The sequence below is a fragment of the Haemorhous mexicanus genome, chromosome 13 (assembly GCF_027477595.1).
Source record: "Haemorhous mexicanus isolate bHaeMex1 chromosome 13, bHaeMex1.pri, whole genome shotgun sequence".
In the NCBI taxonomy this organism is placed as follows: Eukaryota; Metazoa; Chordata; class Aves; order Passeriformes; family Fringillidae; genus Haemorhous; species Haemorhous mexicanus.
In genome coordinates this window covers 19,272,525-19,287,113 of record NC_082353.1, presented here as the reverse complement: position 1 = coordinate 19,287,113, position 14,589 = coordinate 19,272,525, and the positions used below count along the sequence as shown (strand labels likewise).

Here is a 14,589-nt window from a genome sequence, read left to right as displayed (position 1 = left end):
GCTGAATGTACCTATGGATGTGGAAAGTTTATTTTGGCAGGTCTGGACTGTACCAGTTTCCTGTGTCCTTTAGCTTTATGACCCTGCAGGGTTAGACTGGTCGAAAGATGTCCTTTGAAGGATGCTGGGAATGGCCACTTAACAGAATGCTTCTTATTCCTGTTGCACAGTTCAACTTCTGTCCTTCTTTCTCACAGGAAGGACTTGAATTGCAGAGTTCAGCTTAGCACAGTTAGGTATTTTTTTCCACTTGGTGGGAGCCAGATGGAAGAGTGACTGTAGGAGGAGTTCCGAGCTCTTCTGGCTATTTTTATTGAACAAAACATCTAACTTGTTGTCATTTTTTTTGAGAATTGTTGTACTCTGCTAATGGAAACCTCTGCTGGGTACTACACATGATAATGACTGAGAATTTCACAGGTCACAGGATGAGAACTCATGTCCTGCTTGATTCAGTCAATGGCTAAAAGTGAAGAGTAAAACTGGTTCACAGCTAGAGCTGTGATTTCAATGTATTATCCAAGACCTCGTGTGATAAGGTCAGATGTTGGACTTGCAGCTCCTCAGTAAGAGTTTTATTTCAACACAGCTCTGTAAAAAATTCTGCTAACAGGACTATGTCTCTGTGGTAAGGGACCTTTGCACGTGAAATAAATATTAAAATACCTTCCCTGCATTGTTGAGTATCATTATAGTATCAGTCATGTCAAGCTCTCACTTCAAAATTACCCATGCAGTTCAGCTCAAAAATGTGGCAGAGAGACACCTGGGATTGAAACCTTTTTAAAAGGAGATCTGTGTCAGGTGCCATGATGGAGCCATTTAAATCACAGGTGTGACTGAGCCACAGGTGAGACAGATCATTCCTAACACCTTTCCATGCAGTCTTTTCCCTCTGGCTGCCAGGGACTGTAGGAGTGTAGGACTGTAGGAGTTTCAGCAATGGGCTTTGTGGTGGGGTGTGCCCTTGTCTTTGGAAGATGACGAAGACCCACCAAACTGGTTTGTGACTAAAAGTCTGGATGTGCTTTTCTGTTTGGCCACAGAGGTTTGGGATAAAGTATTTGCAATGGTCCAGATGGTTTAAATCAGACATTTTTGTACATCTATTTGAACAGAAGATGGAGTCTCTTGGTCTTGTGTTTATGACAGTTTTAAGGATGGGCTGAGAAGGTTTCATACTTGAATTGCCAACGATGTCCAGTTCTGCTGCTGATGTGTTTCAAGCCCTTCCCTGACCAAACAGTATCACAGCATTCTCTTCACACACAATGGTTGTTCTACCTCTGTAAGAGAGTCTGCAAGGTGTGCTGGATCATTTAGTGACCCCTTATTTAGTAGCATGGTGGTAATTCCTCTGTGGAGCTGCCAGAAAGTGCCAGACACCTTTTGGTGTGGGACAGCACGAGGAGCAGAAATTCTGTGTGCATTGTTTGCAGGGCTGGACAGGCTCTGGAGAGAGAGAGAGGCTTTTCTAGCTGTGGCCTCCTGCCATCCACTAATAGTTCAGCTATCTGTTGTCACAAGAAAAGCATCTGTTTGATTTAGCAGTTTATATAACATAATAAGTCCTTAAATAAACCTCTGTCAAGCTGGCTCTGGGAAGCCGAGCAGGCGCGCTGGTGCCAGCTCCGTCAGGAGACTGTCATTAGTCTTCCTTGGGAAGGCTGCAATGCCAAGGTGTTGAGACACAGGCTGCAGTGAAAAATGAAAGCTGGGGCTGGTGTGTGGTCGTAGCTTCCGATTTTTGGTTGGTTCCTGTCTGAGTTTTTTTAACATTTTGATGGTTGTTATGGTTTTTCTGCACTGAAGCGTGGTTGCTTTTCAATGTGTGCTGAACAAGAGCTGGGAATGGCTGTTTGTGCTCTCCTTCCAAGCCCTTGACAGCTTGATTTGTGGCTTTCAAAGGAGTTTGGTGTGGAGGGTCTGGATTCATCAGCCACAGTCCTGGGCCTTAAATCTCTTTTCCTATAAACCCTAGTTTCTTAACTTTCTTCAAGGAAAGAGCACTTTTAATATTCATCTATTTTTATATTTCTCTTAAGTGTTTTCTTTTTCTAGGTATTTATCTTTCTCAAAGTATTTTTGATCTTCCTATTGCCAAACTCTTACACTCCAAGCCCCAAGGAGACTCAGGTATTTCAAATGGCACACTGCAAGTGTACCAGTAGGATTCTCTTGCCTCCTCCCAGGGTGAGGAAAGCCAAGTTGATAGAGACTACAGTTCCTCAGCTTCCCTTGGGTTAAAGAACTTCTGAAATGTTTTAGCACATGTGATGTTTCTCTGCAGCTCCTCTTCATTGTGGATTGCACTGCAAAGCAGCCCTGGTGAAGAGAGCTCCTAAAAGTTTTGGCCTAAGTGCTTCTTGAAATGCATTCAAGATATTAATTTAGTTATAAAACACTTTTCCCACACACACTTGTTTTTCTGTCATGAGGAACCTCATGTACCAAATCTTCTCACATGAAGTGTCAGTGCTTTGGTGGTTAGCTTCAAGGCTTTTGTTCTATTTAATACAGCTCCATGGATCCCTGGCTGATCTGTGGGTGCCACTGGCATCTGCAGTATCTTGTCCTGCCTTGATGAGATGTGGGGAACAAATGGAGTCTCTTGAACCTCTCTGTGTTGGATTCGAACCATAACATGGCAACTCTGAGTGTAATAAGCTTAGCTGAAGCCAATTTACCCATTACCAGGAAAATCCTGAAATTCCCCTTCTTCTTCTGTGTCAACATCTTTCTTTGATGTGTCAACATCAGTACTCCTTTTTTCATGTTCTTTTCTATTCTAGTGAAGAACTGAGAATTTCTGGGTACATATTATTAGTTCTGTGCCTTCACACATCTCCTGCTCCCACTGTCTTTTAGGGTGCATCCCAGGGTGTCTGCTCCTTATTGTTACAATTCTCTTGTGGAAGGAGCTTCAGTTTTAATCCAGGTGTGGAATAAATGTGACATTACAGGCTAAGGCAGGGCTCTTTTAGGTGCTGAATCTAAAGTCTGATGATTGGACTGTGGTATATGTGGCTGATTCACATAATTGCCTGTAATCTCAGTAGCAATCAGGGCTGCTATCTGTGTTGTCATCATGTAGACTGCACAGCAGCCTTACAAAATCCCCAGACCTCAACACCCATGATATGTGAGTCATGCACCACTGCTTCTTCCTGGTCTGGAGGCACAGGATACATTTCACTTCTGCTCTGTTTTTCTTTCTAGGACAGATTTCTGCGTGCACAAAGACGAGCCTTGTGACACTGTGGGTAAGTGCAAGAGGCAGGGGAGGGTGTTTTGATATGCACCTCTGTCCTAAGAGGGCTGTTCTGGGCAATCTTGCACTCCTTGGTTTGCTGTCATGTTGGTTTTGCTGTTCTGTGTACCTCTGTGATGCAGATATGGATTAGCTGAGCAGGGTATGAGCTATAAATAAGCCATTAAATTTTAACCCCTTCTAAGCCCTGGAGGTCTCTGGGTTCATGAGGTATTCCTGAGTATTTCTGCTTCTTTGGAGTGGATGCAGAAGAAACTGTCTCTTGGTGTGTCTGTATAATGTTCCTTTCAGTTCTCTCACCTCAAACAAGAATTTGCTAACTAAGGAGTGTATTTCCCATTGTAAGAACCTGTGTGACATTCCCAGATCAAGCTGGCACTCAGACACTGGAGAAGAATACCTCATTGTGGGAAAGCCAAGTTAAATCTTCTTTTCAGCCTCCTGCTCCTCCTACTTCCTAACTGCCTTTACTTGTATCCAAAGCCTGCATTCACAGGGTCCTTACAACCCACACATTAAATACTTTGTTTATTTATTTCACTCAGGTAGCAGTAACCTTCACAGTGTTCTCCTGTTTTGTTTTTTTTAATCCCCACAGTGGCAGCAGTGTTTGGAGGCACAGCTCAACATCCTCTCTGTGATGATGGCATGAATTTTTTTAAACTTGCCTCAAAGTCAGGTGGCCTCTTATCCTCCATTCTGTGTAAACTTGGGATGGATGCTAATTTTCAGCTGTTCTTACACTCCAGTGTTCAGAGAGACACTTGCAGGGATTATGGACAGTGGGTGATGCAGGGCAGGGAGGGAGCTTATCTTGGAATGCAGCTCCTTCCCTTCCTGGTGTGGGGATCAGGTGAAAGGAGGAAACACAGAGCTGCAGGATACATACCCATGAGCAAGGACTGGCCTCTGTGTCCAAGTTTTTTCCATTTGGAATCCCTCACAATGTGTTTTTTCTGTGTCCAATGGAAAACACACTTCCACTGAGGAAGGTTTTTACACTGTGTGCCTGCACCTGGAGGTGGCTGTGGTAAGATACAATAAAGAAGTTAAAAAAAATAAAAGAGAGAGAAGCTGATGGAAGACACATGCTGACTAAAGTCAGAGCTCTTTCCATATTTAAAGAGAGCATTGTTGAAGATCTCTATTCAGGGAATTATATTACCAGAGACAGCATGACTAAGGAAATATTTTTATGACTTCTTTTCTGTTCTTACAATACCCAAGTTATTTCTTGTGCTGCAGCTTGCTGCAGACTGTGGCTACAGTGGAGAAAGTAGTAGATCACAGCAATGAAGATTAAACTCACTTGTTACTCTTTCCAGCACAGTTTTCCAAGATACTTAGAGAGTGAATATTCCTGGGACAAAAGCAGTCTGGCCTCTTTGCTCTCTTCAGTCCTACTTTTCCTGCCTTCTCCCCTGACAGTTTAATTATGTGGCAGCAAAGCACTTATATCTTCACTTATGCATTTTCTGTGCCCCATTTGGCCTTGCTGTGCCATTTGCATTTTTTCATGGCAGAGGAGGAATAAATTAATCCATGTTTCTTCGTGACACGCAGCTGGTTTGAGAAAGTGGTTAGTGTTGGTAGTACTAAATTTTAACCATGCAATGCTCTGGTTATCCTCCTTTGTCAGGATTGAGAAAAGCAGGTGTCAGTTGTAGATAAATAGGTTTTTAATAGCCAGGCTTCCATGCCATGTGCACACACCTGGGTGATATCAGCAGCAGTGGAGCATGGCTTTGACTTGGGCTTAGTATGACTGCAGCAATTGAGACAGGTGGATACCCACTGATCCTCCATGCTGGCTTAGGAAGGTTTATCTTGGTGATTCAGCCATCTCTGCTGTTACCAGGTTCTTGTTTCTCACTCCATCTCCCAGAAATTCCTCTCCAAATCAGCAGGACTGCCTGTGGGAGCAAGAAGTGAGTCCAGTGACATCGCGTTTGGTCTTAACGCTTATCCCCAAAGTTCTCTACAGCAGCAGCTTGCTTTCATGTCTTGCTTTACACTGACCAGAAAAAGAACATGGTCTCAGCAGGTGCATGTGTGTTTTTACACCTACTTATGGCTGAGGTTGGCCCTTGCAATTCCAATGCTGCCATCCTGTAAATGCAGTGAGTGCTCCTAAACCAGGAGACTGAGGCTGCTGCTCTATATAAGGCAGAGAATCTGGACTCTTAGACTCCTGATTTCTATTCCCAGCTGTGACACTGACTCATTTTGTGACATTTGGCAAGTCACTTGCATTCTGACTGCTTCTGTCTACCTCTGTGAAATGAGGATTTTGAGTGCAGAGCTACAGGAGATTGCATGGCTTAGGGAGTCCTCCTGTAAAGTGTGGGGTTCTTGGGGGTGTGATGCAGTCCAGAATCTAATGTTGCTTAGTCATGTTCAAGAGATTCTAAGGAATCTGTTTGGTTATATGTCCTGAAATAAGAGGACTCAGATGCTGTGGGTAATGTTATTTTCAGTGACATTGCCTTGATTTTCTTTACATTGTGAGAAATAAGGAAGCAGAACTTACCTTGGTGGAAGCCTTGAGGCCCAGCTGTAGTTGGGAAGTGGGATTATGAAGTTTAAATGCCTCATAAGAGGTGTTCATTTGTGCTCTGAAAGATCCATATTGAAAAACCTGTCTGGAATCTTTGCCTGCCATGCAGACACAGCGAGAAAACAGCAGCAGGAGGTTTGTATTTGTATTCTGGCAGGGGCCCCTCACTGAAACCAGTTGCTCTGGGGACTTCATTCAAATTTTCTTGGCCCAGCTGCCAGGGTAGTGTGGAGGGTTACATAATGGCAGAAACAAGCTCAAAAATGGGGAAAATGTGTAGGTATGTGGTGGGGGGATACTCCACTGTCTGTGCCATGGAACAGAACCACATTTGGGTAAGGTAGGCCTGGGAATGGATGGATTCCAGAGGAGGTGGACAGAAGGAAAACAAAATTCCTGTGTGGAACAGTTGTGGTCCAACAGCCTCTGCTGTGGGATCCGCTCCTCATTTTGAACAGGAAGGATCTCTTTGTGTGACACAGCCTTGTCACACATCAGTCAAAATTCCCGAGTCTGCTTCGGGCTCATCCCTCACCCAGAGCTGCCGTTTCCTGCAGAAAAATCTGTGTTCCAGCAGAGCTGCCTCCCAGCCAGCAAACTGCGAGTTTAATGTCTTGCTATTAATATCAGGCTGCAGCTTGGAGCCTTGCACACTGTCAGAATCCAACCTTTCTGTGACATAAGCAGATTGAGAATGCCCCTCTCGTTCAATATTTCCACTGCCAGTGCCAAGTAAGCAGCTTTACGGTTAGTCAGGAATGATCCTGCATATTTCAAGGCAAAGCTTGGCCTTCATTCCTCAGTGTACATGTTACCCTAGATCCAAGCTGAAGCTTCCCTGTATTCAGCTAATAATAAAATTGGGGGCAGTGTAGAATTGGGAAATGGAAAATGAGAATGTGTCTTAAATATCCTTAAATTGCCCTGGTTAAAAATGACTTTACCTCTGCTGCAGTCACATGAGCTCCTCTGTGGCCTGATGTTGGGGAAAGGAAAGCAGAGTGTGTGTACTGCAGAGGGGCAGGCTGAGCTGAAGGAATAGCTGCCTGGAGAAAACCAAGCACAGAGTAGAGGTGATTGAGAAACACAATTTTCCAGACTCTTTCCACAAGTGAATCAGTGTTTGGAGAAAAACATTCCCATCTCCTGGCTGTTTATTGCAGTAAAGTATTTCAAAATATGCCCAGGTTTGGCAAAAGAGGATCTGTGGTCTGTGTCTCCAAGTAGGCTTTTTTATTCCATGTAAAACACCTGAATAAAGGACTGCACATTTTTATCTTTTCCTTGGCCATTTGCCACCTCTGGCTGGCCTGTCCACAGCAGGAGACAATTCTGGTCATCCTGCCTGTAGTGTTCATTTAAATCTTCCTCCCTGGGTTGTATTGATTCCAGTGCCTTGCCAGTGTCACAACAGAGAATTCAACCCCAAGGAAAAGGAAAAGACTAGCTGGTTTGCTCTGAGTGGAAAAGGAATTCTCACATTAAAAACATTTTCCATAGTGGTTCATGTTGAAAGTTTCTGTATATTCCAGGGCGGGTTTTTATTTGATGCCAGAATAAATAGAAATACCTGCTGCTTAAAACAATTCATTAGAGCAGCAGTGCCTGGCTTTAGCAAAAGCCTTGCTGGGGCTGTCCTTCAGACCAAGCCCAAACCCATCTTAATGCATTAAAATGAGCACACTGGAGGTTTAAATGTCTCTTAAAAAAACACTGTCAACTTGATTAGGTGTTTTGGAAAGAAAGGGACCTCACCACACTGCGAATTTCTGTCACTTGTGGCTCTGCAGGGCAGTGGAGTCAGGCTGCTGGCTTTAGGAAACCACAGGGAGCTGTGGTCCAGTGCAGTGGCAGTTTTTCCCTTTCCTTCTGGTTGCTAGGGAATAACTGCTGGGCTGCACAACCCAGACAGTGCTGAACTGTGCTATTGGGCAAATTCACCACTACCCACCCTACCCACCCCAGCCTTCCAGTTTCTCTTCACCAGCTAGCAATCCCTCCTCTTCCAAATTCCCACTAAAAATTCATGTGCCAAGCAAGTGTAATATGAGATTGCATAAATCTCAGCAGAGCCCTGGGATAAGCACAGCCACTCAGGTAACTGGGACTTGCTGCTGCTGTAACCCTTGCTCTGCCTCACTCAGTGTCCTGTCTGTGCTTTTCCTTTCCTTCTTTTGGGACGTGGCTTCAGCCAGGCTGCCTCACTGTGCACTAAAGCCCAGAGGAAAATCCTGCTTACACCAGCCTCACAATCTTGGTGGTGGCTTCATTGGGGTCAGGATCCTGGTCCTGTTCTTAGATGTTGCCTGAGACATGCAACCCTCTTGACACCATCTTACATTCTGCTTTTATTGTTAAGAACAGTAGAGCATTTGAATTTTATTTGCCTTTGGGTTTGTTTTGCAGCTCAGTAGTCTTGTTTAAGTTTGTCTTTATTCATTCCATGTACTGAGGGCACTGGTGGATTCTTGATCTCCTTGGCTGAAAAAGGTACTGTCCTTAGCTGGGAGCTCATATTGTCCTGCTGCAAGGAGTTTTTGTAGAAAATTGGTGGTTGATCACTCTCCTCTTTGGGAATTTATCAATCTGTGAGTGCTATCCACTCACAGTTATCTCAACTTTTTGAATTTTCTCTCTGTTTCATGTCTTGAGTGAAGGAAATAACTTGGGTAATTAAAACAAATGCAAATGTTTAGGGGGGAGAGGATTAGTAACAGGTTTTCTGTACATTTCTCATTTTTCCCTCTTCCATGTATTTCCAGTTCCCAGCTCGGAGGTCTCGCAGACCCTCAGTTGCTCTCATGATTAACTCCCTTTCCTTTTTCCCTGTTTCTCTTTGGGGTTAATTCAGGGCTCATAGGAGCTCTTCTCAGTTCTGTTCCTTCATGTTGCCTTTGTTCAGCTGGGCCTGGACAGGCAGAGGCTGCTGTTCCCAGGGGCCCTTCAGGGTCTGCTTTCCATCACTCAGACCTCGGGACGTGCCCACCGAGGTCACGGAATTTCCCTACGTTTACTCCACTTCAGTCTTCATAAACCTTCAGCAGTTCCTCATTAGTTCTCCTCAATTCATCATTCTCCTTTTGCAGCCCCAAAATATGTTTCAGGCCCTTTTATTTTCCCATTATTTATCTGTCTGTCATGCTCACCCATCCCAGCAGATAAAACAGTGGCCTTGCAGTGTGGTGTGTGTTTGAAGCTTGTTCTCAAGGAGCTGGAACTAAACACTGTCAGCAGGGAGGAATAACACACTGCCTGCTCTGTACCTGGCCTTTCATGTCCTCCATCAAACTGCTATTGGTAATTAATGCTCATAGATATTTAAGCTGGTTTCTGAAATAGTTCATAGTCATTGTCAGATGTAGGGCAGCGTGTCCAAAATCTTCCCATCCACTTCCCCTCCTGCTTCAGTTTGTTAGCTTGTCTCTGCTCATCCTAAATCTTGCTTTTCTTGTTGACTGCTCCCTCCTGACATTCAGATTTTCACAGAGCTTTTGTCTTTGTTGTGCCTCGCCCCAAAGCTGGTGCTGGATGTTTAAGCTGATTTTAGCTTGGAAGCTTTGCCTTCTCCCATGGTTTTATTAATGGTTCATGGGGATGTGTTTTGGTAATTGCAAGTGAGCAACTGTCTAAAATGCTGTGGAAAGGACCCATAGTGCTTTACCAGGCAACATATTATTGAGTAAATATTCTCCAGGCCATCACATCTCAGCATTATACAGGGTGGTGCTGATTCCTGTTTGAATGAAATGCATCTTGGTAGAAATATCATAGAATTCTGGAATGATTTGGAACCATTAAAGCCCAGCTCATTCCAACCCTCTACCATGAGACATTTTCCATTAGACCAGGTTGCTCCAGTCCCATCCAGCCTGGTTTTCTTCAAAAAATTCAGTGGCTACCAGAACTATGGTCCCTTCCTCTCAGGAATCCAGGACTCCAGCCCAAATCCTAGCCTGGTGTCTCTCTGGTGGATAGCTAAGCTTCTGTCTGCTGCCTTTATTGAAACGAGTAAGTCACGAGGGAAAATATTTGCCATGACTTTGTTGATATTTTTTCTGATACTCTGACTTTATTCTTTGATTTCAACTCCATCTCATAAATCACTTTATATGCTAAATCATTTTGCAGCTTGACTGGTGCAGGTGCAAACAAGTCCTGCATTCCACTCCAGGGCCATTTCTGTCTGTGTGAAATTATATAGACATGTACACAAAGCACCTGGGAATTTTGGTCTCATAGCTTAAAGGGCAGATACCTGCATGTGATGTTCCTTTCCCCATCTCCTTACCCCTCACCCTCTTGCTGTGTCTGGGGCTTTGACATGCAATCACTCTGGGGGAAAAAGGCTTGTTAGGACTGTTTGAACTAACAATTCCCAGTGAATTTGCAGGATAGTGTCCTTCAGAAGCAATTCAGTACATTTTCATGCTGGCATGGAGAGAAAACAATCAGAAGTGTAATATTTGAATATTTTATTTTGTGTGACAGGCGGGTCTTAGGGTTTTGGTTCTCCTGAATATACTATGATGGAACATCTGAATTATAGCTTTATTTCCTAGACATCTTTGTGCCTCAATTGTTTTCTAAATTAGAGATGATTTGTGGGACACTGCTTGAGAACCAAGGCTTTGCTTATGGCTAAGCAGCATTTAATGATGATTTAAAGAAATCTCTGCTGTTTATCTCGGAAAGGGGTCATTGTGTTTGCAAACAGAGAAGCAGGAGCCTAAATAATGTCCAGCTAAGCCCACTCTGCCAAACAACTGTCAGGAAAAGCTCTGGAACTGCTCCTGGCTACTGTGTGTGTGAGGCTGAGAAGCCTTTGAGGCAAGCACGAGCAGAACAAGCTCATTATATTTGGTCTGTGGACAGACCATTGGTGTCTTTTGGGGTTTGTAGTATTTCTGCTCTTGTCTCTTGCCTCATCCATGTCAATGGAGATTTGCCATGCTTGCTGCACTGCTTCACTCTGCAGCTCCATCACTTCCCCTTGCTGAGGGTTTGTTTCTCTGGGGGATTCTCACCAGAATGATCATAAAACAAATAAAATCATCAATTCTGCTTTCATAGCTCACCCTGCTTCTTACTTCCCCTTTTGTTATAAAAGGTTGTGGAAAGATAAATAGTGTTTCTTTTCCACGGTGTCAGACCTGCTGTCAGTGCTCTATAAATAACCCCTCTGGGCTGGGAATGCCAACCCCAGGCTCTCTCTGCAGCAGAAAGCAGAATTTTCTGCTATGACACGCTTCAGGCCAGGTGGACAGGGGAAAATGAGACTCATAAAAACCATTTCTCCCTGGTTCTCATCCAAGAACATAGAATGATTTTGCACATCCCCATTTCCAGCCTGGCGCCGTACCCGTTAATTCCTGGTGCCTCCCTGACAGACCATGAAACAACACATTCAGGCGTTTTTGCACTGTATTTTATTGGTAAAAAAAGAATGTATTGAGAGGAGGAGGAAATGAATTTGTAAACAGGGCCTTTCCTCAGTAAAATCCAAAGCTCTGTACCAAAGAGATCAGAGCTGTGATCCCCATGGTGCAAGTCTACCAGAGGCAGCTCCACTTCCTTGGGCACCAGCCAGTTCTTCAGGTCAGTGAAATAGTGGTTAAGCCCTTCAACAGGCCAGAGGTTTGTGTTCCTTCTTTCCACTGCCTGGGTCCTTATTTTCCCCTGTGTTTACGCATTCCTGGTCAGTTTGCTGCAGACTGCAGCACTTCCAGAAAGCTGACGCGTTTCTAATCGAGAAACCTCGGAGGTTTTTCTTCTCCTGTCAGACATAGATGGCTTTTATCCAGTTGACTGCTTTACAGTGCCTTTATCCTTTGCTGGCTTGAAAACATTTCAGATAGTTCCTATTGTTTTATAGACCCTGTAGCTAGAAAACCAAGCTTGTGTAAAAACATCTGTACATAGCTGTGCAATAGGCTGCAGACATGCAGGGTAATAAGGCATGATTGCATTCATTGTAGCATTTGCTCCACTGGATAATCAAATAGAAGCATTCCAGTTGCACACAGGATATGTAAGAGTAAAGGAAGGAAATGAAGGACAGTTGCCTACTGTACTTTTACATTTCTTTTGTTTTGCAGCTGCCAAGGTGAAATGCAATTTTGAGAGTGAGTTTTAAATAACGTAGAGATGAGATTTTAGTGGTGATAACCAGGAAAACCAGAGTGGGAAATGTGCATAAAACTTTCCCTCCCCTTCCCCAAGAAGGGAGTTTGATCCGTGCTGATTTTTTTTTCATCTGAATTGGTTTTTTCCCAGCTTTGGTTAATCATCTGGTAACATGACCTGGTATTATACCTAACCCATTTGCAGGGTGTCTGGTCCTGGCAGGATTTTGCTACACCAAGTGCACTGAGTAGACTGAAAGTCACTTTAAATCCTTGGAATGTTGTTGGGTTTTATTTAACAATTCTCCTACTGCCTCAGCACAAACTCCAAGCTTTTCAGCTGGGATTGTGCTCCCTGTAATGCAAATAGGAATTGGGTATCTAACAGTACTTTGCAGCACTGAAAATCTTCCCTGTGTTTACCAGACATTGAAAATGTGCTCCGTGTTTACCAGTGTGCTGAAAATTCAGTAGGGAGTGTGCACCAGCCAGCTGTGATCCACTACAAGCTCATTCCATGGCTGGAAATATTAATGGCAGGTGCTGTGGGGAAGGTGATGAAATTTTGAGCTGACCCAAGAATCCACAGACACATTCTGGAAATAAATTACTGTCTCTAAATGCATGGCAGAATACTTTGAATTTTACACATACAGATTTGATCAGAGATTCCTTGTAGAAAATACTGGGGTTTCTTTATTAAGCCCTTGCCAGTTTAGATAAGAAGGTGACTACAAATAGGGAAATTTGAGCCAAGTTATCACTGACAGGTGTATATACATATGTGTGTGTGTGTGTGTGTGTTTGTGTATTTGGGTGTAAACTGTCTCTTAAACAGAAGTGGATTTCCTTGGAATTTCATTTGGACACAAAGGTTCTGCTATGAAGGTTTACTAATTTCAGGGTCAGAATCCTATAATCTGCAGGGTTTTGCCTGGATTAGTTTGACAAGTCTTTTTACCTTTTAGATCAGCTAATAGAAATACATTGAACATATCAGAATAATAATAGTAAAACCCATAGACTCAACCCATCAAATATTTCTCCTCCTGTACTCTTTCAGCATGATTTGTAGAATGTGAAGGATTTCTGTGTTTGCTTAGCTTGGAATTAGCCTTGTATTCCTGCTTTGGTTGGTGGTGATGAGCAGTCAGGAGGTTAAAGGCACTTGTTGGTTTTGTGTGGTTGTGTCATACATTTTTGTGGGGCTGTTTGCACTAAGGCTCTGCCTGCCCATAGCTGGGCTGCTGGGTACACATGAATGTTCTGCTGAGGATCTGCTTGTTGGTTTTAGTAATATCATCCATCAGGCTCCAGCATGTACAGCAATATTTGTGCTGTAGCAGACAAACAGTGTAAACATTGCAGTTATTTATAAGAAAACTGGCCAGTGAGTTAGGAAACTCTGTGTGGATGTTTTTATTTATTGAAAACGAGTCCATCAGTCTAATCAGATTTTGTTGTTCTTGAAATGACTGGAAAATAGGAGGCTGAAGTTAGATTTCGATTTAGAGTGTATATTTTATATTTCTGTTTAAGAAACCTGTATGCTCATGTTTCTTTTGTGTGCTCCAGTTTGTTTGCTTTTCTGGCTCTGTCAGTCAGAGAGCAAATGTTGTCTCCAGCTTGGTCTTGTCTGGGTCCAAGAGTGGATGAAATTCCTGCTATAGCTCTCTTGACCTGCATCCTGGCTCCTGGGGAAGTCCTGGTGCTCCTTCTAATGCCTTTGATGACTCTTCCAAGTGTCTGTTCACTTCAGAGGGGCAGCATTGTTCACTGGAGCTGCTCTGCCCTGCCAGATGGTTTTCCCTGTGATTCCTGCCTGACCTGTACCACATTCAGCAGCATCTGAATCCTGGGATCCTGCAACACAAAAGTGTTGCTTAAGGGCTGCTGAAGTTCTAAACTTTGTAGTTTCCTTTCAGCGATGTCTGTTACCTCATCAGAGTTCAGTAATATGTTTCAGTTTCATGTTCTTCCTCCTGGTATCTGGTTCCTTCCTCCATGATGTTCTCTGGTTTGGCCCAGACTTCTTTCTGTGGGTTAACTGTCTCACTTGGATCTTCCCATTTCCCTTCTCCCTCTGAGGAGCCAAATGAGGGGCAGAGGTTCCTGGCACAGCCCTCCCGTGTTGGCATTCCCTGGGATGTCTCTGTGCATCTGAGGAACTGTGCAGGGTGTGATGCTCCTGGCTCAGAGCAAAGGTCTGGATTCTGAGAGCATTTGGCCCTTTCCACGATGAAGAATCTCAGCTCTTGCCTGCTGTAGCCAGGATTTTTTTCAATGCACTGATGGGTTTGCAGAGGTGCAGGACCCGTGCAGCAGTGTCTGTGAGCCACAGCAGGATCTGAGCACGGAGGTAAATAAAGCTTCCTGCATTTACACTTAAGAAGAAAGACAAAAGTCAACCTTTTGGGGGTGAAAACTGAGTAAAAGAAGCCAGGAAATGATTTAATGCACTTTTCCAAAGCTGGGAGTTATAATTTGTTGGTTCCAGTGAGACTTTGATCAAGCCTGTGCTGATTTTGATAGCTGGTCCTGTTAGACAGTATGTAATACACATCCACCTTCTTCTGTGGGGATGCCATGAAGCTGATTATGTTATCACTAATCAGGTGGCTTTGTTGGGAAATGCTTCT

The 14,589-nt window shown here is 43.8% G+C and overlaps 1 protein-coding gene across 1 annotated transcript in view; it reads left to right on the top strand.

The window, feature by feature from the left end:
- Positions 1-14,589, top strand: part of ADAMTS17 (ADAM metallopeptidase with thrombospondin type 1 motif 17) — a 155,785-nt gene that overhangs the window by 31,472 nt on the left and 109,724 nt on the right. The window contains exon 7 of the mRNA XM_059858637.1: positions 3,220-3,263. Within this exon, the coding sequence (XP_059714620.1) occupies positions 3,220-3,263 (44 nt within the window). The remainder of the gene's footprint in view (positions 1-3,219; positions 3,264-14,589) is intronic.